Raw genomic sequence first — 26,881 nt, 5'->3', positions numbered from 1 at the left:
CACAGTAACCCTCATCCCATGGTATCCTAACAGTACAACGTTAGCATCCAACACAGGAATAATAATAAATTTATTACAGTAGAAACAGACAGATAATGCATTAGCTCATGTACAAAATCCTGACAGCATTCTGCTGCCTCAGTCAGTGCTTACTAAGTACCCACATTCAAAAACATCCTAAAACTGATGACACCACATGGATTTACAGCACTTTCTTGACACTACTGTAAGAGAGCCCAGCTACTCTTTAAGGTTTGCTGCACAATACAGATATGGGGCAGGATATAACTGGAACATCTGATATTTGAAATTCTCCTGCACCAGGAACTCAAGAAGGAGCAACTTAGACACATGGGGAAGTATGAAAAATGCATTAAATTAGAGTTACTTGTGGTAAATGTTTTCATTCAAAGTGCCAACACTAAGGCAGCTGATCACTGCTGAAGGCACCATGGATTAGTTGTCAGTGCTACTCCTGAGATGTTGCTTTTTGCCTTTTTTATTTAAACAAACTGATGTAGTATAGAAACATTTCCAGTGCACTGCATTAACTCCCACTGGAAGCCAGGTGCCTCAGAAAGATTCTGGAAAGAAGAAATGTAGCTACAAACCTGCTGGACTGATTTGTTACTTGGCCTTTATACTCTTGGTTCCCCCATCTTTATGTACACATTTACTGAATTTACAGAGGAAGTCAGTGTGCACATCAGGATCTCTGCTTTCTCATCAACCTTACTCAGCTGGAGTGAGAGACCTGCTCCATGCTAACCACAAACCATTTATACAAGGTTACATTTAAAATAAGCTATAAAAGGTTTTATAAAATGAAACCTTTTTTGCTCTGTTTGGTTCCACATTCCCACCCCCAAGTATAATTTATGCAGATTTATCTCACATATTTGAGGGATGCCTTAAAAGGATGCAATTTATCCCATCTCTGGACAAAGCTAATAGTCAAAAAGATTTCCTGCACCCACTGGCAAGTTTGCAAGCACATTTGAGTTGCAGCTCATTTATTTCTGGGGCAGTGTCAGGTCACAAAACATACAGTGTGAAAGAAATACTGGCACTGAGCAAATTCTGAAGCAAATTAGGACATTTTCCCCTACCCCTTCTTATACCAGACTCCCTGATGGAAGTCCACAAATAATTTCTTCTCTAAGAAGACAATAAAAAACTCATCCTAAATACAGTCTTGAGAACCATATATACACATTTTGTATATCTGAAAATGCTGGCAAAAGTCCACAGAGGCAGAAGATAGAAAGCTAAGTCTAACATCAGGTTCTCTACTGAACCTGCCCACCTAGAAACAAAACAACATAAGGCTTCTTTCTTCTGAAGTAAGCTCCCCACACTGTGGTTTTGCAGTGGCATGTGGAAGAGGCCAGCTGTTGAGAGTTCCTTCCTGGCTCCTCGATGCAGGAGCTGTTATGCAGCAGAGAGACAGGCCTGACGGATGCTTTGTGCCCAGGTGTTCAGGAGAGCTGTGACTGAATGCTTGTCTGGCAGCTGCAGCAGTTTTGAAGTCATGTATCTGTACACTGACTGCAAAAAGGGATTGGCTGCTGGAGAAAAAAAGAGGTAACAGATAAAGGAAGTTGTTCTAAAAATCATATTAAAGCACTAAAATAAAAGAAATGTTCACGCTTCCCCACTACTGCCACCTACACATGCCCAACAAATGCCATACCATACTGCCTGGGGTTCTTTATCCACAGAGGGCTCTGATCTGGATAGTCTGCTGGAACACTGAGCTGGAGTGGTGGGACATTTGGAAGATTCTTGTCATCTGAAAGGCAAAGACACTTCCATCAGAGCAGAGCATTTCTTGCCAGACAGGCTTGTAGTGCATAACTGAGCTTGATTCCCAGCCTGTGAACCCCAAGGAGGAGCCAGAGTGACACCTCCCCCCTTTCTTCTTACCTAGCTTGCATATGAGATGAACTGTGCCATTATTACTGCAGTGTGAAGGGTCCAGGTTCACCAGGAATTTAGGATTTAATCTTGCAACTTCTCCTTGTAGGACATTTGGGATGGTCTGTCTTTCATCCTCTTCATATTTCCGCTTCCGAGGGGAAGCGATGGGGGCCCTGTGTACAACACAGCCCACAAAAGGACTCCTTAAATACTCCACAGGTGAAAAAAGGCACAGGTCACCCCCACCCACACTCCCTCTGTTCCTGGAGTGGTTCCTGCAGGGGGATTGCTCCTGGCAGGAGCAGCAGGCGGGTACGTACGCGATGGGCTGCCCGTGGATGGCGGTCATGGCCGGCATGAAGGTGCGGTACAGGGAGTGGTTGAACACCGGGGAGCGGATGTTGGCCAGAACAGCGTCCAGGAGGGGCTGGCACAGGTACTGCTGCTTGGTGGGGGGCACTGGGGGAGGTGGGGGAGTTGGCTGAAACACAACAGAAGCACCTTGTCCTTTAATTGGCACCAGAAATAGAAATATCAACTGTTGAGGCTGAAAAATTTTATAGCAGTAAACTTCCAAGGCACAAAATACAAATGATTATCAAAACTGTATATAGTAACACTAAGGGAGGAAGTAAAGCAAAAAAAAAAATATATATATTCAGTTTTGGTTTAGGAAGGCTGTCCTGAAATTAGCCACAGTTCAAAGAAAGAATTATTCCAGTCTTTGCACAGAGCACAAGAAATTGAAAGTTCTGTTAAGAGATACACACAGGTAACTTACATAACTTGCCCACTTTTTCTGTTTTCTTATTTTGTCCAACCTTTACTTGAAGTTTTAACACCATGAGTAATAAAAAAGTGCAAAAATGATCCTGCCAGGTCTTAAGACCTTTTGGAATGAGTTGCTTATCTCTGCTGCCACAAAGCATTACATACCACAGCCATGTCATTTTTCAGCTTCTCCAGAGCAATTTCACATTTCTGCAGCGTCTTCAGGGGGCACCTGTGGAAGAGGAGAATTTTGGTCCCACCAAATGACACCTCAGCTGGAATGTTTCTGCTGTCTGAGCCCCAGAGACAGCCTCAGATTTCTGGAACAGCTGGGAAAACTGACAGGAGCAGTTACCGTTTTGAAGGGTCAGTCAGGATATCCAAGAGACTCTTCATTTTACTCAGGTCCTTCTTCCTATCTGAAACAGTATGAGAAACAAACACTGACTACAAGAAAAGCTTCCATTCTTGCAGACAGAAATACAGCACACTGTCAAAAATGAAAACATGAGCCAATAATAAAGAAAGTAGTGAGGGTTAAAAGATCTTTCATCTAATCCTAAGTATATCCAAAGCATGAACTCTACTTGTTTCAAAATCATCAGAAGTAAAAAAAACAACTGATGAGAATTTAAGGATAAGGGTTTTGCCCATTCCTATCACTGAAGTCTTTAGTTAGAAGCAAGAAAGAACAGCTCTGACATTTTAAATCCCTGGAAAAGAAGTCACCATGAAAGGCAAAGCATTGCTTCTTCCAGCAGATAAGAGAGCTGACACAGATAAAGGCATGGCCAAATACAGGAAAGCTCACCTTCATTTTTATCTATTTTATTGATCATCCTCCGGAGTGGCTCAATGTATTTTGATAGTTGTTTGAGTTTTTCCAGGTACTGTTGCTCCTCTGACTGACCAGAACTGGCTGGACTCATGACAGAATTTGGATTTCCTGGCAAAAAGGAAAAATGCATGTCACAGGGTGATGAAAGATACTGCAGAACATTATTCTTAATTAATCTTGATCTGAAATGTGGCACTCTCAAAGTGTAGCTCATGTTAAATATCCAAATCCACAATGGGATGCCCTCCATAGTTGAAGTGCTTGCCCACCCTATAGCATATTCTGGGGGCAGAACAGCAACTCCCACTTCATACATGTTTTTCTGCCAAGTTCCAAAGTTACACACACCCATTTTCTAGCTCTTTAATTTGCCTTCACTCTGATGCTTTAAACACAAAATCAACAGAATAAATTCACAGCAGGTTTTGTTAAGTGGGTCCTTTCCTGTCTGCAAAGCACACACACTGGTATGAGGAGCCAGTTGGTGACACTGTGAATGGAGGTGACAAAGGTGACAAACTGCTTCTTCTGCCTGGGAGGGAAGTGCAAAGTGCCAGAGTACACCTGGGAAGGTGTTGTGGAGCAAAGCAGCCTGCTGCCTGGGGTGAGTGGTTATGTCCCTTACAAGTGCACAGTGTCACTAAGGGCTCCTTCCTGTTGGAACTCAGGAATCATTATGCCTCTAACCTTGCTCCACTACATTATCATTCTTCTTTTCAAAGACTGGGCAAGTTAGAAAAACCAATTAGATAGTTCAGTGATGAGAAAAGAGGTTTCAGTGGATTTTGATTTGGGAATCCAAGCAGTTGTGTTTGTGATGTATGTGATGTGTTCACTGCCTGCAATGCCTGCTGCTACCTAGAGCTCTTGGGAGTTCACACTGTGGGAACAGGAATTATTACAGTTCCCAAAACACAGCCCAAGCCCTGGTGTGCAGTGCAGCTCTCAGATCTTTTACCTGGAGTGTTGAGAGGACCTGGGGATGGGACACTGAAGTTCTGAGGTGTTCGTGCAGCTGCTGGGCTCTGTGATGGCTGTGGAGAGGGGCTGGGGAGAAAACTGCTGGGTGATGGAGCAGGGCCAGAGCTGCAAAATAAACACACAGTTAAACCTGCCAGGATCCTCAGCCTGTGAACAGATATGGTTTTAGTAAGCATCATGATGGCAGTTTGCAGTTCTCCCCTGGTGAGATTGTTTATGTAAAATGTGAGTTTTCAGAGTGAATTCAGCACAGTCTCACCTGTGCTCCCAGTGGAGCTGCAATTAAAATTCATTCACTTCAGAGGAAACAGAGGAAGGTTATTGAATGTTTCTGAAAACCTCCCACTTCTGGCATTACCACAAGTGCTCAGGAGTTGCAGTGGGGCTCACCTGACATTTGAGTTTGGCTGAGAAGTTGGCTGGCCTGGCTGAGGAGATGGCTGGGGCTGTGGTGGTGGAGGCATGGACTGGGGAGTCTGAGCCTGCTGGACAGGAGATGGGGATGACATCATGGTGATATTGTTCTGGCTGACCTGGAATGTGGGAAAAGACACCATCAATAACAGCAAAAGGGAGCAGAGCATGGGAACCTAACTAAAAGGCTTTACCTGTGGAGAGAAGTGTTCCTCAGGCCTACAAGAAATGAAAGCATTAGTTTCCTCTCTCCCCCATAAGGACTCTCCCACCTGTATCACTCTTGAAGCTCTCAGGGCAGTAAATCTCATCAACTTCAGTAGAAATGACCATTAAATCTGCACATAACTTGAATTAACTGCATAATAATTATTTTTCATTGTTGCAATTAAAATGTCAAAAGTGCCATGTGAGAAACCTGTACTTTATTAGAACTAAAGAAGAGCAGGAAGAAAAGACATTTCCCACTTGATAATTAAGAGTCAAAAACCCCTCCTTATTTAGACATTTTAATTACAGTCTTCAAAGGTCTGTCAGACTCAGCTGTAGCTTCTCAACTGGTTTTCTTTAGGAAGAAGGAAGAAAAAAAATTAGGTAAACCACATCACCAACATCTTGTTTAAGTATTGAGTTCTGAAAATCTGGGTGGAGACAGAAACTCCAAAATGAACAGCTGGTGGAAAAAAAATGAAGTAGCTTTCTGACCTTTGGAGAATGATGTGCCTAAAGGACACAAAAAGGCAAATAAGAGCATTTCCAGAACAGCACCAAACAACCAAGTTTATTCTGTACATTCTACAGTGCCAGATGAACACTGAAATTTGAGCAACATTTGTTCTAATAGACATTCTTCTCCTTAATCACTTAAAACCAAACAAGAAAACCTGTGCAATGGCAGAGGCATGGGACAGTAATGCAGATATTGAGTGATCACATTTGTTTAAGGAACATGCAGAGTTCTTATGACTTGAGGCTATAAATAAGTACATAGAAAGATAAATGGAATTAGCCTGCAGAGGCAATAGATTGTGGTTCATTAACCCTTGTGTCCATTCTGTAAGTCACTGATTAACATCTTTGAATTAACAAATCTTTTCCTCAGTCTAAACCATTTTTAAGCAAAGGTTCCAGTAAATCCACAAGTCCCAGGCACATCACAGGCACTGCAAATTGGTGTTGCCCTTCACTCTGTCGTTAAATACTCATCTAAACAACCCAACTGTATGCAGAGGAAATTATATTTAGCACACTGAAAAGTATTGCATTGTCTGCTTCTGCATGGACACACTGACTGCAACAGAACTGCCCTGCTTGGACCATCACACAAAAGGTCATATTCCCCCCCAAAAAGGCACAAACAATCCCCAGCTCAGTGCAAAACTACTCCTCTTGAAGACACTACTTTATCACCCATTACAGAATAGTTCCAAACCAAATGCAGCCTGACGTACCATGATTTTTTTTCCATCTTCAATAACCCCAGTACCTTTGCAACCTTTGTGACCTCTCACACAAAGTTAATACATGGAACAAGTGAGGCTGAAATGAAATTATCTTCCTTTTCTCCATAATCAACAACTCCAGAGCCTGGGCTTAATGTTCTCCAGAGGAGGTGGGTTTGTCTCTCCTCAACAGCTGGAAAAGCATTTTGAGGGTGCAAAGCACAGTTTGCCTCCTGCAGACACCATGTGTGGAAGGAAGCCAGGGATGGACAGTGCAAAGAGCATTCCCTGATCCCTCACAAGCCTATTTAATGTGCTTTGAGACAGCAAGGGATTTAGAACTTACCCATTTGGATACTGCACCCATTTTTCATCAAGTCAGACTAACACCACTTGGAGTGGTTCATCTCTTCCTGAAAATCAGGCCCCTGTTAGGTATCTCAAGTTGGTTACAAAAAAATTACTTTTGAACACTTAAATCCTTGTGTTTTGGGAAGGAAGGAGAAAGATTTCATTAGGTTTTCTGCCAGATTTAACCTCCTGTGTGTAACTCAGCACCAAGGATATTATTCACATTAATTCACAAATGCTGCAGAAAATGAAGAAAAGGATAAGCAGCATTTACTGTGCACATAAGCACTGGATGAACTGGATTTTTCTGCACTACCCCTCCTCATTCAAATACTTGCACAAGCAAACAGATTTCCTCCTTTCCAGGTTTGCTCTCTGCCACCTTCATTTCAGAACAGCAAAGGCCAATGCCTCACAGTAAGCAAAATTGTGACATTTTCAGAACATGCCTTCAGAAGTCTGCAGTTCTGAACTTATTGCCTTGGTTTTTGACAGCAGTTCATTTGCTGCATCATTTCAGAGCAAGCTGAAAGATGATTTCAGATTTAGGTTTCTACATTGTTTGTAGGATAAAGATAAAGATTGTAACAATTTAATGAAATTTCAACTTCTACGGAATGCTCTTTGCAGCTGACTCTGAGTAAAAAGAAGGCTTAAAAAAATAAAGAAAAACAAACAAACACATTACAAAAACAGCTATGAAACCAAAAGACAAAAATCCCCTCCTCCAGAGCTTTAACTGCAGAGTGAGGCCATGGTTACTGATCATTGGTACACAAGGAAAGCCAAGTACAGATTTTTTTCCCTGAGGGATGTGAATTTCTGCACATAAAGCATGTCCATGGACAGCTGCTGCAGCCCACTGAGCATCAATCTGCTCTGTGCCTCCACAGTGACCTGATCATGACACCACACTCTGATTTTCTGAAGTCTTGCCCAAAAGCTACTTAGGCTTGCATGATAAAACTTTGCATTTACATCCACTAAACCAAAGCTATTCTCAAGTGTTCAGAGCCCTGTCCTGGAAAATAAACCAGCTATGAGTTCCATCTCCAGTTTGCAGAGTGTCAGGCACAGAACAGCTCTCAGGAGATAAGGCTGGTAAGGGCTCCCAGTTCTGACTCTGCTGCAAATCAAAACATCAGCTGATTGTGGAATAAAACCTCACATCAGTAATTTTTTGTATTGTTTGAAAAGACTGTAAGGAGCAAAAAACACCTGACCAAACAAATGAACTCACTGGAGAATCAAATGAGTATTGTGATAAAAATGGCCAGACTGTTTTGTCTTCTGGGGCAAAAATAAATAACCACAAGGTATTGATATCATATCTGGTCCTCCTGTTGAAAAGCCTTCTTCAGTGCAACACCAAGATCCTTTTCTAAAGAGAAAATACACCCTGAACTACCTCTCACCACATCTAAATGGGTTTTGATGGTTGTAAATGAGTGATTAATAACCCCATATCTGCTACAGCCCATCACTCCTGCTGTGAAAGCTGCAAGGGCTCTGATGAGCAGGATTATATCCCCCAGAAAGCAGCAGTTTAGCATTTTAAAAGATTAAGAGGTGTAAAAATCAACATTTCTAATGTCTAATCTACCTAGAACCTGAACAAAATATTCTGGCAGACAATGCCAGAGATTCATTCTGGTCCAGAGCTGTCAATTATATGGCAGGTCAGGACAAAACCTGTTTCCAGCCACCAGTGAACCATGTCTCACTCCCTCACCCCAGCACAATCATTGCTCAGGAAACATTTCTCCTCTTCTTCTGCTTTGATCAGTTGTTCAGCTTCTACATCACCTCCCCACTCCCTGGCATGCTGCTGAGACCCTTCCTGATGAGCAGCTCACTGGGGTCAGGAGTCACAGCTCCTCAGTAACAGTGGCAGGGCTCAAAGATCACCCCATGGCACTCTAGGAGCCTTTTCCTATCAGTCAAGTATTAAATAAAAGCAAAACTAATACTTAAATATCCATGAGAAAGCCTCAAATATTGTGGATATTTCAAATGGGAGATGATTCTCTCAGTCAATATTAACTCTACAGTGACCAAAGCACAAATTCCCCTCTGACTCCCCAGCTGTGGCTGGGTTTGTGTCAGTTAACAAACACACTCTGTCCTGGATTGAAATGACCAGCCATCTTCAACCAGAAATGACAACACATGTGTTTGCCTAGGGCTGCAGAATCTTTCTGGTCACTGTCACTGCCTTTGCAAGCTCCTGAGAGGAAAGAAATGCTCTGACCTCGTGCATTTTCCAGCACCAGCTGGACAGGAGCTGCCAGCCTGCCTACACAGGGTCTCCTCTGATGCAGGTACAAGTGGAATCCTTCTGGCAGTTTCTCCATGAAAGAAAAGAACAGCTCATATTTTTCTGGATCCCTGATATCATGCCAAGAAGCTGCTCAAAGTGGAAGGAGCCAGGTTCACTAATAACACAAGAAGCACCTGTACAGAGCATGAACACAGGCCAAGCAAGGTCCTGGGCACAGCTCAGCCAGGTGCACTGCAGTGCTGACCTGCAACACTCAGAAATGCACACTCATGGAGTGTGCACCTTTCATTTGAGTCTTGAATCAATGCTGAGCACAGCAAATCTCAGGTTTCTGTGGTTGAGATGACCCCCAAGGTATTAAAAAGTCTTTTTTCCCAGCCCCATGAAGTTGAGATCCCTTGGTTCTGCTTCTCAAGGCTGTTTATTTTCTCTTCTCTGTTCCATTCCTTCTCTGACCTGCTGAGATCTGTCCAGCAGGTCGGGTTGTGGCACAGTCCCTGCCCTTGGGGTGGGGTTGAAGAACTAAGAACTAAGAACTAAGAACTACCTGTACTTTATTTACAATAATTTCCCAATACCCATCACCTGTGTCAGACAGTCTGTCTCTGCTCTAAACCAATCCAGAAGTGTCACCATCCCAGCAGAAGATGGAGGACAAGAAGAAGGAGAAGAAGGACATGACCTGCCCAGATTTCTCCATCTTGCCTCTTGAACCCCCATTCTAAATCCCCAAAATTCTACTTTTTCACCCTCTGACAAATTCACTGTCATTCTACTCAAACTCTTGTGGCCTGTAAATCCTCACACAAAGTTGGTAATTGTTTCCATGGGTTAAAATTGAAGGCTCAGGTGTTTTTGACTCCGTGCCAAGGTCTCTGAGCCCCTTGCCAGGGTGTCGAGTCACCCAGGGCAGCCAGAGGAACGTCCTGGGTTCCAACAGGCAAAGTTTTAAATATCAAAATAAAAACTTTAAAACCACTTTATTTGATATCCCAAGAAAACCTCGAAAAAGGATCCATAAAAACCACACCAACACGCTGAGTAAAGCAGCAAGTTCACTGTTTGAAGCACAAGAGGGGCAGCTGTGCCCAGGCTGACACCCTGGTGTGACCCAGTAAATACCTGTGGCATTTGCTGTCCGCCCAAGGGCACGGAGCTCGGAGGCGCAGCCGGCACCGCGGGGGCAGGCGGGAACCGTGGTCTGATTTGCATCCCACCTCGGGCCATGGGTGCGGTGATCATCTTTGAGGACAGAGGGACAACAGACAAAAGTAATCGCAAAACAAGAAATGCAGTGCACTGGCAGGATGAGAAGCACATGCAGCCTGCGGGATCTGGGGAGGGGCAGCACGGAGGGAAGGTTAGTGAGCTTTTCTCTAAAGGGCAACCTGACCTGCTGGCCTGGAAATCCTTTTTATCCATCTTCAGAGAGCACCTCATCAACTCCTGCTCCCCTGACAGAGCCCATCTACAGCCTCAGATTCGTGGGTCAAGGGTTGGCTATCCTGTCATATCCATAAAGGGCCTTTCCTAAATTTTTCCTGACATCTTGAAGTTCCCCAATTCTTGGCAATAAGCTCTCTGCTGTCAGGAGACCTTCATCTAAGAAGTTCTCTATTTCTGATGTGCTTTCCCCAATGTGGACTCCAAGGATTCAGCAGTGCTGGCCATGTCCCCTCTGTTAAAGGACATTTTGTCAGACAGTTCAACAGCAGCTGGCAGCGCACTGCCCCACAGTGAGCAAATTTCACACCAGTATAACAATGCCAAAGACAATTAAAAGGACTTCCAGCTTTGAAAAATCTATTTCCTTCATTTTATAACCCACACAAATAAGTATACTTTTTAAATTACCATCATTTTGACAAATACCTATTCCTCTACCACTAAGGTGTGCTAAATTTTCCTGAGTCCATGATCTTCCTCAAGCTTTTTGCTTCTCCAGCTGTATAGAATCAGCACACCCTAAAGTACAATCATTTAGGGTAAATGATAAAGGTTAGCATTAGAATCAATTTTTATTTTAAAATAGTATTGGGACTATGCTGCTCTGCAGTGTCTAAAAGTACCTTTCAGAACTCTCAGCCTGCATGAGCCACAGAGATTTAATTTTTTATACCTGTATAGCCCTCTGCTACTTAAAATTTGATATTACCCCACAAACTGAGAATTTACAACAAATACAGCATATATTTGAGGTAGTATTCAGTTTTGGCAGATTCACTTATCAGTGAGAGCTTCTATTTGGGATTTCAAAGATCTACAGTAAAGTTCTCTGAGCTACTCTTTTTTCCCTGGCTTGCATGTTGCCAAGGAACCTACACAATCCTGACCAACCTAAGAGATAATGCAGTCTCCTTTCCTGTCACTGGTTTGGGGCACTCCTGCTGGGTGTTTATGTAGATGGACTGAAGCAGCCAGCAACACATCTCTAGAGAGTCAAAGAATGCATGTGCTTACAATTGTTAAAAATAAATCAAATTAAATACAACATAGCAAGACTGAAAAAAAGAAAGCAATAACTGATAAAGAAAATAGTGTCAAATTCAGCACAGCTGTTAGTTGACAACATCAGAGCAATGCAGTCCCTTTCCATCCAGGCAGAGAGGGATGGTCAGAGACAGGATTTCAAAGGGGAACAGAGGGGGGTGCCTCAGACACACACACACATGCACACGTGCACACACAGCATGCAGCAGCTGCAGAGCCAACACAACAACCCAGCCCTGCCACAGAGCACAGGGGGATGCCAGGGAGTGCAGTGAAGAGCTACAGTATCAACATGAGAGCTGGTGAAGCAACATAACCCTAACAAAACCAAAAAAAAAAAAAGGGGGAAATCGCTGGGGTGGGAGGGGAATGTCCTTTCAGGCACAATCACCCCATCTCAGGCCCTGGTGAATGCACACAGATCTCTGGAGCTGTGCAATCCCAGCCATCTTGGCCATGTTTCTGAAGCCACACCACCAAAACGGGAAGATTTAGATTATTTCCACTGAGGCAAAGGAAATGAGAAGAATATTCACAGGTTAAGTGTCTGGCAAACCACTGAACAGCAGCATGACAAACTCCAATTCAAAGGCTTTCAGCTGTTTGTAGAATTGTGGTTGGTCAAATGAGTGCACAAGCTTACAATCTTGGGTTAGGACTTTTTGTATATTTTTAAATGTGTGCTTTTGAAAGGAAATATATATATTAAATGACACAAAAGCAATCAATTTTCCCCCATTCTCCAGCTCATTTATATTTACAAAACCCATGACCCTTTGATAAAGGAGTCAGGAAAGGGGGTTCCAAAGCAATATGTCCATAAAGGAGTTACTCTTCTCATAAAATAAGAACACAACCAGAAATGTTTAAGTACTTTTGAGAAAGATTTTAACTGAACACATAGCTTCCTCCACAAGTGAAATTGAATTCTTACAAGGAGAAATTCCAGACCCTGTAAATTGAGATAAATCAGAGAGCAAGAAAAGGATCTCCCTCCAAAGTAAAGCTACAAACCCCATTATTTGATAAAAATGAATTGGAATAGAACAAATAGAATCCAGAACCTGCCACTTTCTTTTATCTAACATCCAAACACTCAGGAGCCCATAAAAACACAGCTCTGGGGAGCACATGTATTACAGTGCCCCTGCACAAAGGCAGCTCAGATTTTCAGTCAGCATCAGCCACTCTGAGCACTGAAGGAATTGCACCACAACAGTGACTTAACTTTACTCATACTTAACTTTAACTTCACTCATATTTAGCTTTAACTCTACTCACACTTAACTGCAGTTGATTACAGATCTTTTTCCTTGGTGCTGCAAGTATTTTGTGTAGATCTTTGGTTGCTAGGACACTACTGCTGTGAGCTTCCCTGGGAGCTACATGCTCACTAGGACTGGAGCAGGGTAACACTGACCTGTGTGGTGCCTTTATTACTGCAGGGAAAAACTTCTCACATGAATCCATCTTTAAACCTGGGACTGCTTTTACTTTTATGTAAGAAGGATTTACAGGAACTTTATGGAAAAGGAAAAATGCAGCCAAAGCAAGCAAAATTCCCAGTTTGAAAGCCCTTAAAGACTAAGTTTAAATGAAACAAGCAAAGATTAGGATAGGGTTTGTTTCTAAAAAAAGCTTCCCTGAACCAAATAAAGAAATCAAGGCAGATTTATTAAAAATGCTACTGAAAAATGTACTAAATAGAAAGCAAAAATCTAGCCTTAAAAGAGACTTCTTATACAGTAAAGGAAATCCTTACACCCTCTCAACACTAAAGCTGCATTGTAATATTATATACAGCCACAATCTTACACCTATTATATACAGAAAATATTCAGACAAGTACAAGAAACCCATTTAGTTACTGGACTTCAGAGTGGTAGGTGAATTTTAGCAGACTCATCTTGCACTGGCATGAACATCAGTGAAGTAAAGCCTGTGTGTGGAATATTCCAAACTCCACATGTGGTAGATAAAGAGCAATCCCCACAGAGGACTGGATAAAGCTGCAATACAAAACTGCCTGTCAACCATGCCATCACACAAAGCTTTTCAAATGCACTGTGCTGTTAAGCCACTGGCACATGAAGGGGCAAGAATTCAGTTGACTCTACATAAACACAATCCATCTGTTCAGAGTTGAAAAGAGCACCACTAAAGTTAGTAACAAGAAAAAAAAGTCAGTGTTTCCTTCCAGTCAGCCTAAGTCCCTGCAGCTCCCACCTGGAAATTATTTAAGAAACAAACAAGTTTTAATTCACATTTCAACTGTATGAAGAGAATTCTGCATTGCTGCCACCACTGTCCCAGCTGTACTTACCACTGCCCAGCTTTTACATCCTGTGTTACACTGACAAGCCAAAGGAGCAATTCAGCAACACAACTTGGCCACACCAACAAGGATGGGGCCAGCTGAGAGTTACCATGGTACAGGACACTATCCCTGATACCAGTCTGGGAGATGTTCACTGGAGAATCAGAGTCCACATAAAAAACTTCTCACTGAGTCTATAAAATTACTTGTGCACTGAATGGAAAATGGTGCTTGAAAAACATGGAATGGCTGGGTGTACAAAAAGAATTCTGCCATTAGTCCTAGTCAGCCTCATTTCATCTGTCTGCCTCTCTCCTCATCTACAGAGTGGTGATATTTGTACTTACCCATGTCTGTAAAACGCCTCAATATGAAACACTACACAGGTAAGCCACAAAAGACTTCCATATTCTTGTGGAAAATGGGATAAGAGGTTCAGCTCAAGCCATTCCCCATTTATTCCCCATGTCTCCTTTATACCAGACACACATCAAGAAACAACCCTGGGGCTGCAGGTGTATTGCAGGATAAAAAAACCATGTTAGACAACAAGCTTTCACCCAGCACTTTTCTTTTTTTAATGTAACTCTGCACTTGTGACACACACCATTTGTTCTTCACGATTCACATCCAGAACAAGAGCATCTAGATCTACTGCCCATCTCACTCAGAAGAAGAATGAAAGATGAAAGGACTGAAAGGGGAGTGCAGAGAGATTTCATCATCTGTACTATTTTTTTCTAGTCAATACATGAAGATGGAAGGTAAATCACAAGTGATTAAAGATAGCAGGCAAAGATTCACAGTACAGAAATCAGTTTACACGACAAAGCAGTCACCTAGGAGAGTTTAATGAAAGAAGAGGTGATACACTCCAGGTACCAACAGTCAGACTTGTAGTGTGCCCACAGGAGACCATCTTACTCATGTGCATTCCTGTGTCAGTACAGGCAACACTCGTACCTACTGGGGACAGAGAGCATGCACAGAGAGGTTGGCAATGAAATCCTGCCTCTGACTCCAGGCAAAGGAGAAACAGCAGAGAGAACCACATCCCCTTCATACAGGGGAGGAGCAGTGTCAGAGCCCTCACCAGGAACCACCAGAAACCCAAGTCCATGCTCATCTCTAGCATGCACTGCCACAGGCCCTGGGCCCTTACCTGCCCTGAGGCTCCCATCTGAGCAGCCTGGGCCTGAGCTGCCTGCACTGCTGCTGCTGCTGCCTGCTGCTGCTGCTGCACCAGCTGAGCTCTTACCTGGGGAATGAGAACAAAGCCCAAGGTAAAAATACATACCTGAGCAGGGTATGACACTTCTGTTTCAACTGCATTGACTATGCTCGTTAAAAGGGGTATGGAGACAAGACCAGCCTCACCAACTGAAGGGTTTTGGGGTTTTTTGTGAAAACAAGTTCCCACGTTTAAAACATTTAGAATAGTTTTCCCACAGACTGCACACCCAGTTCAACAACTTCTTGCACATCTTACCTTTACTATCAGGTCTTATATATAAAAATCATAGGCACTTAAATTTTTGGCAAGCCTACCCATGACCAGCATTTCAAATGTTTATAAATTCATTACATCTGTCACAATGATGACATTTAACTACTTCTAGCTCAGCTGGTAGGAGCACAAAGTGGAGATAACAACTCATCCATTTCTGAAGTGTGGCTGACACTCCATTCCTCCTCAGTAAGGCCCAAAAAAAACCAGGTCAGAGCTTGGGCTCAACAGTAACCTATGCAGCCAGATAAAAATGACTAAACACTTCAAAAAGCTGCACCATTAAGAGGATGACTCAGCAAGAGATTCAACAGAGTAGAACTATTGTCTTGCCCACCTTCTCTTCAAGGCAGGAACAACCAGCACATTAAACTGTGACCAAACCTGCCAACATGGCAGCAGAAGCAAAGCCAGTATGGCAGAGAGCTGACACTGGCTGCAGTCTAGAACACTTCAAAGTACTTGCTCATGTTCTAGAAAAGAAAACTGCAGGGAGGTAATTTTTCTTCAATCAGATTATGTTCCTTTTTCTTTTTTTCACTTGTCCATTCAAGAGTGAGACAAGAGATTATTTTTTAAATATCAGCTGCATGAATGGTTTTCACAGATTTTTAGAACTCTTAGGTACAAAACTGTTCTCTACTGGCAGGCCCAGATATAAACCTTTAAACACCCTGCTAACTGCAGAGCTCTTAACAAGTTATGATTTGTTTTATTTCTCTAGATGGACAGCTGGTCACTAGCCCTTACCTGCATAGCTTTTAACTGCTGTGGTGTGAGAGTAACAGGCATAACCTGGCTGGGGATTTGTCCTGAGATTGCCTGAGGCTGAGACACCATGGGCTGGGGCTGAGGCTGGGACTGTGGTGGAAGCTGGGACTGCTGTGCCTGAGCAACCTGTTGTTGTTGCTGTTGCTGCTGCTGCTGCTGTTGTTGCTGCTGCTGCATCTGTTGCATCTGCTGTTGCATGACTTGCTGAGGTGCCTGCTGCTGTATCTGTTGTTGTGGTATCTGCTGCTGCTGTTGCTGCTGCTGCTGTTGCTGCTGCTGCTGTGCCTGCATGACCTGTGCTGCCTGCAGCTGCTGCATTTGAGCAATCCGCTGCAGCTGCTGCTGCTGCTGTTGCTGCTGCATCTGAAAAGCAGGACAAGCCAGGATGTTAAAGCTTCCAGCAATGCAGCAGGAGACTTTTATAGCATAAACCAAAAGGAAACAGAATCCTAATACATCAGATTGATGTTTTAAGCCCAAAGGAAGCCTAACCTTTTTATCCACTCATTCCTTGTATATCTTAGCCCCCAATGGTTCAATAGCCTGTGTTTCCATATTTCCACATGACAGGCTTTCCTGTCACTTTTAAAAGCAAAGGTGAAGTCCATCAGCTTCTCCTGTACAAATGGGCTCAGACACAGTTTTCCACATGTGATCACCCCCTAACAAACACTGCACAAGAATATGACAGCTGAAGTTTTCTCTTCTGCTTTTGTACATAAGAATGATAAATATATATATATATATACACACACACACATGTATACATACACATATTTTTAAAGTGGCAACACATTAGTCACACAATGACAAAATAGCCACTATTGCTAGAGTAATTCAAGGGCTATTCTTTCCCAATTTCTGTCAGAATGAAAGACTATCCTGACATCTATAAAAAGAAAGAGACAAAGATTTTAATTTCCTATTGCTATGACAAAAGAAAGCAACAAAACATCAGTAAAGCCTTTCCTGTAGCATGTAACATACTGCTGTCAGTTAACTTGTCAATCTAACCTGAAGCCCTACCCTAAAGTGGAAACGTGTTAGAAACAGGCAGAGCTGATACTTCCACACAAGCCAAGACTCACCTGCCAAGTAACTGATTGTCTTAGGGTACAATGCAAGATGTAACCAAATGTTTGTATCCTATTACCATCTGTTAAAACCAGATAGGGCAGTGCTCTTTATGTCTTCCATGACCCACCCTCTTTCTAGGGGGATCTCTTCTGTTCATGGCCAGTGAGTGTTTCCGCAGGGCTGATCCAATTCCATCATCCCATGGGGAGATGCTCTGCCCAGGGCAGGAGCCAAGCATTCCTACCTGGATACAATCTGCCCTGGAACAGCACAGCAGCCTTTGCCCCCTGCATTCCCAGAGGAGCAGCTTTCTCCTGCCCTGCATTCCCAGAGGGAGAGCAGGCCCATCTCCAGCAGCCCTGGAGCTGCAGAGGAAAACTCCCCCCTTGTGCAGGATCCTGCTGCAGCAGAACCACAGCTGGCACTGCAGGAGGGCTGAGCCCCCATGGGATGGGGCTGTGCCCCCACCCTGACACACAGGGGACAGGTCATTTCTGACTCTGGCAGGGGTTTTGTTCTACTGCATTTTATTTTAATTTCCCCATTAAATTGTAGTTCTGACTTGGGATCTCCCCCTGGTTTCCTCTCAAACCAGCACACCCATCACCACATTTGCCCTCAGAGCTGTTTGTCATCACCTGCTGCTGGTTTTGCTGCTGCTGCATCTGCAGTTTCAGCATGTGCTGCTGCTGCTGCTGGACAGCCTGCAACTGCTGCTGCTGCTGCTGCTGCTGCGCCACGGCAGCGGCCGCCGCCTGCTGCTGCTGCACCTGGAACTGCTGCTGCATGGCTGACTGCTGGGCCTGGAACTGCTGCTGCTGCTGCAGGGCCACCTGCTGCTGCTGGAACTGCTGCTGCTGCTGCTGCTGCTGGGCTATCTGCTGGAGCTGAAGCTGGGCTGAAGAGAACATAGACAGTACTTAAAACACGAGACCCAAATAATGTGAGATTAATTAATGTCCTTCCTTAGCAGGATATACTTTTGCTTCCTCAAATGGATGGGGCACATTAAGTGCAGAATTAATTACACTTTGTACTACCAACTTGTAATTCAGTCTCCCTCCACTGAGAGTAAGTAAAGAGTAAAAATGTGCAGGAAGAAATGTGCACTGAGGTCACCAGCAGGAAGCACCATACCATGGAAAACCTGGGTGAGCTGCACAAAAACAATGTTCTGAAGCTGACATGATGAAAGAATTTGCTCATACAGCAGCTACACAGTATTGGTTGGCTATACTAAGGAAGACATTTATCCAATTAGGTAGCAGTACTTGAAATCAATTATTTCTGAGTTCACTTGCCTGATTTAGCCAGAAATATGACATCTAGTATGACACTTAGTATGACATCTCTTCATCACCTTTCCCTGGGGAAAGGCCTTATTACTGCAAAGCTGATCCAACAGCTTCAGCAGCTGAAGCAAACTGAACACTTACTCTGCTGAGTGGCTGTAGAAACACCAGGCATCCCATGAGGGGCCATTGCTGAGGTTCCAGGAGGCTGCTGCTGCCCTGGGAGACTCATCTGCTGGGCCATTGGGCCAAGGCCTGTCATGCCACTCATTGGTGCCCCCTGGGCTCGGGAAGCCATGCCCATGCCAGGTGCCCCTGCTGCAGGACCCCCAGTTAGATTCTGCAGGGCATTCATTGGATCTGCAAAGGAAACAGACACTGATGTGCCAGCCATGCCATTGCTCCTCCAGAATCCCTGCTCTCCATCATCCACTCTCTGATCTGGCAACTTCAGACCATGGCTAGATCCAATGCCCTGACAAACTCAGATGCACTGCCCTGCCTGTGAGGCTTCTGGCACTTCTCTGTCTCTCTGTAAAGGCAGAGAGATGATTTAAAGTGCTCCAGTGTCAGGAAGTTCCACACAGATTTTAAATACATCAGAGAAAAGAACTTACTAGCCATCTCCAACTTGATACACAAAGTCAAAACAAGCTGTCAACAAAACTCCATGAGGATATAAAGCTTTTAACCTCAAAAACCAAGAGAGTCCCACTGTGGATCTTCCTCCTCAAGTCAGAGAAGCAATGCTCAGAGCAGAGGATGCACTTTGCTATACAGTTCCCCCTCTAACATCCCTGTTATTATGCACTGAATAAATTCAGTGCCTTTCAAGACAGTTTTCATCATCTGAATCCTGGGCACACAGAAAAGTGAAATTAAAGAGAGAAAGGCAATTCAAGAGGCCAAAACAAAACACGGGGTGCAGAACACACACCTCCTCTTTCTTAAGGATACTTATAAAATAATTTCCAGCAGGCCAGCCTGCATGTTCATCAACCACAGACTGTGTATTTGCCCTACAGAGGGATAAAAGCAGAGCACCACACTATGTCCCTAACATCCACTGCAGGGAGAATGAGCAAAGAGGCAGAAGCCAGGACCAGACCTAAGCTCACCAAATGGCCCCACAAATATTTCTGCCTCTGGTGCAACACCTGGGGAGCCACAGCTGGCAACAGGCAAGAACCTGGGCTGCTCAGCAGGAGATTATGTTCAATCATTCTGGTGTTTTCATGGAGCTGATTGCAGTGAGCTAACAGAAGTACAAACAGGGGCACAAACAAGCCTGCTGTGTTACATCCAAAGCACTGGCCAAGCCTCTCACCCTCATCACTGAACAACTCCAAGACTGTCATGCTCCACTTCCTTTACTCCAGCAGCATTTAACATCCCAGCTAGGGAATACACAGATGCTTTATTCTTAGTAAGCACAGCCCTGATGTCTAAGCTGCTCTGTTTAGAAATGGAGAGTACGGGGCAAGGAAGGAAACAACAAAAAAGGAACTCTTACCACTGACTGAGGCTTGAGATTTCTTATTGTCTGCAAAGAAAAAATGATGAATCATCTTTGTTAATATTGTCACATGGACCCTCTGGATATATTGTCTACATAATTTTTCTAAAGAAATTTTAAAAACCCACTATCTACTGTAGCTGTAATAAAATACATTAACCTAAGCCAATCTGGTAATCAGAATGCTATATAAAAATATGAAAGAAGCAAAGATACAGGAAAAATTAGGAAGTAGAAGAAGTAGCAAGTTTAAATAATTTCTCAAATACTTTTCAATTATAGATGATGTGTAAAAGAAATAGGATTTATAAATTAGGCATGCATACTACAGGAAGATTTTTAAAGCAACTTTTTAAGAATCACATGCAGAAGCACACACAGAAGCCCTAAAATTTACTTTCCTTTTATGATGATTCAATGAGAAACCACAACTGAGAAGAAAGTAAAACCAAAAGTAAAAAATTACTTACGAATATCTCGGAAATGGATAATGAGCCTGGCCACAAGAGAAAGATACTCCTCCTAGAGGTGAAAAATGAGTATTTTAGCATAAGAAATGAAAACAGAATAACCATTACTTTCTGGTTCTTCAGTATTCTTCCTCAACATACTGGATTTTACTCTACAATGTGTGTGGGCTTTTCAGAGCAGGTCACTTCCAAGAAGAGGCTGTTTATGAACCAGGAAATGTTTTCACTAACACGTCATTGTGGCTGATGGTACAAGAACGCCAAGAAACCACAAAATTCATAGGAAAGAACCTCCCTGACAGCCCCACTAACAGCACCACAGTATGCAAATATTATAAACCAACATGCATTTTCCACTTCTTATCGACTATAATTCCTTTTTTGTAAGGACAGAACCTGCTTACTTTGCACACTGAATTATTTAAGTCCTTGAATTATGTCACACTTGTACTACAGTAACTCTTTTTAAAGCTGAATTCATATTACAAATACAAATAAATCAATAACTTGGAAAACTAACATGACAGAAATGTCAGAAGTGAAAAGACAAATATTCTTAGAAATATTTCCTTAGTGTGCTTCATAATTTGTAGGAAGTTGCAGAGGCTGAGACAAGCCTTCCTGCCCATGAAACAACTCATCAGGAGGTGCAGATTTGTGGCATCAGCATTGTAACATTTGCACCAAGACAAGTTCTATTTCAAACACAGAACTTGTTTGGAGACAGCAACACTATCCAATTCCTCATAACACAGCTCCAGGGAAGAAGTTCATGATTTGTAAGAGTGCAGAACTGTACATTACAGCCAGACTTCCACAGAGAGCATGGCTCTTCCCTTGGGGTTATCCTTGACAGAGCCTTTCCATGGATATCCCAGGTTTTTCTGAGCACCAAACTGGAATGGTGCTACACTGTAGATAAAGGAAATTCCATGTAATTCACTACACACAAACATTCCAGTAAGAAAAGTGTGGTTCCACATGTGCATGAAACACTGCAGCATCAGCAAAGCTGTCTTGAACTGAAGCCAGTCTGATGCATCTGTTGGATGCAGAACTCCTCACTTCCCCTCAAGGTAAAAGAAGCAGCACATACAAATCAAAATTTCACATAACTCTGTATTCTTAAGTGCACTGGCTTTGCTATTTCTGCAATTCATTACAAACTTCTTTTGACACACAATAACTTCTGGAAGCAGATAGATTTACCCTTGTTTTGGCCTTCATAAACACATGGCTCTCCATATCTTTGCTAGATTTGTTATGGGCAACACCAGCTTTCCTCATGGCTTCATCACTGAAATATAAAAATAGAAAAAAACAAGGCTGGATCTTAATTGAAGGTATTACAAATACTTCCTGTAGTTAGAAAGGTCTGTGAAACAGCTTTTTACTCCTCTCATTTATAGATTAAAAACAAACAAATTACCTGAAAATCCACCACAAAAAATCACCACCACATATTGTTTAAAACTGCCACTCTATAAAGTTTCTTCAAATAAATAATGGAGAAAAAAGCCAACTAATTTCTAAAAGGCAACACAAATATTCTTTGCAGAAATTCAAGACCAACTGCTAAACAAGCCATTATTTTACACCCTGATGCATTATTTTGACAAAATACCAGCACTTGTTTATTTGAGAAAAACTGAATGACAGGATTAATGTAATCCATGTTTGGCAAACAATGAGACTGAGCTTCCCAGCACCAGGATTTTCCAAAAAGAATTCTCTAAACATAAGGTGGAGGAATAAACCAAAAAATGTTGTCTAAAGGCACAGAGGCTTAACCAGTGAGTGAGGACAATGAGTGGGAGCACGGGTTGGGGACAGAGGAGGGCAGAGGTGCAGCATGGGCAGGGTGGGAGGGGACAGGAGTGGAAAAGAAGGGACATTCTCAGCACATCAAAGAGCAGCAACCAGTTCAACTATGGAACATGCAAAGAAAGACATCCTAAAACAAGGACTTCAGCCAGGTGAAGCCCTGCTGCAATCCTCTAGGCACTGCCATTCTCAGAAACTTCCCTGCAAAACCTGTTCTTTTCTAAAGCAGCCTGGCAGTCACAGTCTAAATTCCACACACAGGTGATCAGGAAATACTTTCACTTCATAATTAACATATCAGAAAGTTATTTCTTGGTGACTGCCTTGCACCAGCAGCTACCCTACATTAAAAGCAGGTCAGGGCAGTGACCCCTGGAAGCTTCAGCCACTCTGAAGAGACAGCACTGTTTTATTTCCCCTGAATTTCTATGACTTCCCATGCAGCAGGAATGGTGCTTGGACAAGAAGTAAACAGCTTAAACTTTCTGAATAACTCAATGACAGTCTCAGAGGAGAAAAGCAGATGCTACAGCCTTAAAATGCAGGAGCTTAGGCTGCCACAACTCACACCCTTACCTGCAAAGCAGCAGCAGAACACAGGGGAACACTGTACCTGCTGCAAGGGAACCTGCTTGTGGGGCCTGGCAGCCACCAACACAATGCTGCTTATGTACGAAACTTTCTTAAACTGCAGCAGAATCTCAACACAATGCAGAGTAACTGTTCCTCCATGGGCAAACAAGCCTTGAAGGGAACTGCTCATAAAGGAGCCCCTCTCCTTTTTTTCACATTTTCCTTTTTGGAAAGGCTGTCTCTAAATCCACACTGCTCTGAATCCTCCCTAACTTTCCAGTCCCAGTACAATGACAATGCCTCTCATGTTGAGAGCACTGAAAACTGAGCAGGTAAAAAGAGAAGACAAAGATTGCACAGAGGCAAGTAAAGAAAGTAACATGTAAGTAGCACTGAGGGGATGTGATAGAGACAGTGATCAATATTATATCAGGAATCTGAAAAAAATCCTCAGCAAAGAAGTTATCTGCTTTTATATGAATAATTTCTTCTTGACATTATAGAACATGGAAGATGTATTATTGTGGCTACATCTGCATAACTGAAAATGACACTCCAAGCTCTCCATGTCCTGTCTGTTAGCATTCCAATAAAGATTTAGACTGGGAAGAAACAAAAATACACAACTTGTTCCTTGTTTACATATTTAACTGCAATCAACATAAAAATAGTTACATTAAAAGACTGGGGAAGTCAGCTAAAAAAGAGTCAGCTTCAGCACAGAGCACATCACATTCCTTGCAGACTCCCAACTCTACAAAACTTTAGGAATGAGATGGTACCAACCAACTCAACCTCCATCTGCCTTGTAAGCCCTTAGTAAATGCAGCATTAGTAAATGTGTGGATGTGCACTAAAAATCTGATTTCATGCAGAACTCAGAGCTGTGGTTTCACAAGATGCAGCGTTCAGCACCCACACCAGCTTCAGGAATTCCCCCTCCCCTCTCAAGAAGCTTCTTTCCAGCCCAAATATGTGCAACCTCTCACTCAGGCCAGCTGGTCTAACAGAAAAGTCTTGCAGAACGTGTTCTCCTTCAGAAGTGCCCCAGCTCCCTCCCCAGGCAGTGCACACCAGGGCTGTGGGAATCAGTGCTGAGTGAAACACCAGGACAAGGAGATGCAGGGCCAGCACCTGCCAAAGTCAGGGACCATCAGAGTTACATCAGAGCACAACTCCCTGCTCACACAGCCTCCAAGCAGCTCAGGGCAGGAACCAGACACAGCCACACAAGGAGTTTACAGCCCAGATCAGACCCATCCTTCAGGCAATACCAACATCTAAAGACATTTTAAGGAAAGGCCTTTAGAAGGGAGAATGTGCTGGAGCTATGTAAGGGCCAGAACAAAGTGGTGCCCTGCAAACAAAAGTATTTATCACCACTCCTACATCACTGCTGACTCCTGGAACACCCTGGGAGAAGCCAAAGCTGCCCCTCAGTCCCTGGAGCTCAGGCTTTCTCAGGCTTGCTCCAGTATGGAAGTTCTGCTCAGCCCTGAGTCCCACAGCACCTAGCACTGGACTCAGGACAGTAAAGCACAATTCTCACAAATGTCCACAACCAAATCATGCACCTGGAGCACTGAGACATTCCTCAGGACACCCCCACTGAAATGGTCACAACGTCACTCCTGAAAGACAGAGCCAAAGCCCAGAAAACTTCAATTCAGTGTTGGAATGAAAACCCAAGGATGGAATTGTAACAAATGGAGACACCCATGGCCAGCAGCTCTAAAGAGGCTGGCTCAAAACTCAAAAGCCATTCAGGTAACTCAAAATGAGTTCTGTGAGCGGTTTCATGCTTTTAATGTTCGAGAGCAAGTGTTAACATTTATCCTGACAAGTATCACCTCTTGCTTGCAGGATGAGCTAGAAGCTGTACACACATTTAAGACTGCATTTCCTTAAGTGCTCAGAACAAGCTTCCCACAGATTATAAAAACTTTCAGGTGATTCACCAGATATTTAATTACCTCCTTCTTCCACCTGCTACATCAGCCTCTAATGAAAACCTGGGAGCTGCTGGAAATAGGAACTTGCTGCACAGAGAGCTCCAGCTTTTAGCAAGTACACTGTTTTTATTTCCCATTCATCTTATCCCAAGTGCCACGTGGAGCCAGGCCAGGCTGTTTTGGATATCTAACACACAATAATTGCTTTAAAAAGTCTGCTGCAGTCACTGTAACAACTCATCCCAGTCATCCCAGTAACAGTTTTGCTTGCTTTTCAAACAAGGCCAGGAATACAAATATCTGATCCATCCTGTAAAACTGGAAGTGACAAAAAAAGGCTGTCACTGTATCTAAAAAAAAAGCACATGAATCGTACAGAGACATCTGTGCACTTGTGTAAAAGAAAATAAATAGAGGGCATACATCAAAAGTTTAGGATTACTGTCATCTCTTCATTTGGCATTTTTTTAATCCCTTGTTGTGCACTTCCACTGAAACATTTTTGAGCATTGTTTGCTGCTTAGAGAAACCACATTACAGTTTGCAGGGCAAATACAAACTCCAAGTTTGATTGTGTTGGGTTTGCAAGTGCTTACTGACGTTTATTTCCTCAAAGCAGAGCACGCAGGGCACTTCTGTTTGCTTGTTTTGACAAAGCAGCAGAACAGGAGAGGAAGTTAGGGATTAATCTAACAAGATTAATGACTTTACAGAAAATTTAGAAAGTGAAACATCCCTTGTGAGCAACAAGAAGTCCGTCTGCTCTGACAGACAAACACCATCCTACTCCTTCAATGAACACTGCAACAGTTTCATTTTGGAACAGCATCCTAACTGCAGGAAACTCACAGACACACTACTCATATGTCATAGAAATCCAGTCCAGTTTTAGGTATTGATTGTTAAAATCAACAAGGGAACATCAAGCTTTCCAAAATACACGAATTAGCACTCCAATATGACTCTAGAAAGAGTGAACAGTACTTGCACTTCTGTGCTCACCACCTTGCTCAGGTTAGGAGAACCTTTAAAAATAGAAAAAAACCTGCAGAACACCAAGGAAAACTAAAAAGGCAACAAGCTGAACTTCACATTAAACCACCAGCATTTTTATTTCATATTTGCCCTCAAAAGTCAGACAAAAACCAATAACAGTGATTTTCATAGGGCTGAATATGCCAAATTTCACAATATCGTGGGCACTGGCAAAATCACAGCCCTAAAGTAGACGGTGTCGAGCAGGGTAGGAAATCGCTATTGCTGGGGAAGGGGAGAGTGGAGGAGAAGGAGGATCGGAAAAATCAAGTCAAAGACCAGTCCGGTTACCCCGCACAGGGTCTGGGCAAATCCTGGCTACGAGGTCCCTCAGGAGAGGCCCCCGTTAGAAGAGGAAACACCGGGGAGCCGGCACGAACCCGGCCAGCCAGGGCAGGCCCGGAAAGCCCTGAGAGGAGCGGGCACGAACCCAGGCAGCCAGGGCAGGCCCGGAAAGCCCTGAGAGGAGCGGGCACGAACCCAGGCAGCCAGGGCAGGCCCGGAAAGCCCTGCAGAGGAGCGGGCACGAACCCAGGCAGCCAGGGCAGGCCCGGAAAGCCCTGCAGAGGAACGGACACGGGCGGGACACGGCCCCGCCGACGGCCCGGGGGCGGCAGCAGCCGAGGCCCGAGCGCGGCCTACCCAGCACCGAGCCCGCGGCTCTCACTCACATCTGGCTGACGAGCTTCTGGCGGAAGTTGGTGCTGCGCCAGTCAGTCTCGGGCCCGGTCACGTCCATGGCGGCCACCGGGAGCGCGTCCCGCCGCTGCCGCCGCTGCCCTGGGCCTCCGCCGCGGAACCGCCGCGCCGCCGCTTCCGCCGCGCGAGGGATCGCGGGAAACGGAGTCCCGGAGCGAGTCCCGCCAACTCTCGCGGGATCCGCCCGCTCTCTGCGAGGCTCGCTGGGAAATGTAGTCCGGCCCAGGAGCACTACTCGGCGGCGGCGGCCCGGGCGCGCCCCGCACTGGCCCCGAGGGTCGCGGCCGCGGCAGCCCCGGGTTCCCCGCGGCCGTGACCGGCCCGGCGCTCACCGGGCACAGCCGCGGCACCTGCCCGGGC

At 44.0% G+C, this 26,881-nt stretch overlaps 1 protein-coding gene across 3 annotated transcripts; it reads right to left on the bottom strand.

Moving 5' to 3' along the window:
- Positions 1-51: 51 nt before the first annotated feature.
- MED15 (mediator complex subunit 15) lies at positions 52-26,621 on the bottom strand. Of its 3 annotated transcripts, none has more exons than XM_084216908.1 (18): positions 26,494-26,621; positions 21,648-21,735; positions 20,439-20,490; positions 19,966-19,995; positions 18,597-18,812; positions 17,799-18,058; positions 16,063-16,446; positions 14,968-15,063; positions 10,121-10,240; positions 4,901-5,043; positions 4,488-4,615; positions 3,503-3,637; positions 3,047-3,110; positions 2,857-2,923; positions 2,241-2,401; positions 1,927-2,093; positions 1,694-1,792; positions 52-1,568 (listed from the first exon to the last, which is right to left on the bottom strand). In XM_084216908.1, exons 1-18 carry the CDS (start codon positions 26,559-26,561, stop codon positions 1,432-1,434), a joined length of 2,415 nt encoding a protein of 804 aa, XP_084073034.1. In that variant the 5' UTR covers positions 26,562-26,621; the 3' UTR covers positions 52-1,431. The 3 variants fall into 3 exon arrangements, with proteins under 3 accessions (XP_084073034.1, XP_084073035.1, XP_084073036.1); XM_084216909.1 differs by having other exon boundaries at positions 52-1,565; XM_084216910.1 differs by lacking the exon at positions 10,121-10,240.
- Positions 26,622-26,881: the final 260 nt, after the last annotated feature.

Source organism: Fringilla coelebs (assembly GCF_963513975.1).
Source record: "Fringilla coelebs genome assembly, chromosome: 17".
In the NCBI taxonomy this organism is placed as follows: Eukaryota; Metazoa; Chordata; class Aves; order Passeriformes; family Fringillidae; genus Fringilla; species Fringilla coelebs.
Note: the sequence above shows the minus strand (reverse complement) of the source record. Positions and strands in the feature narration are given on the sequence as shown.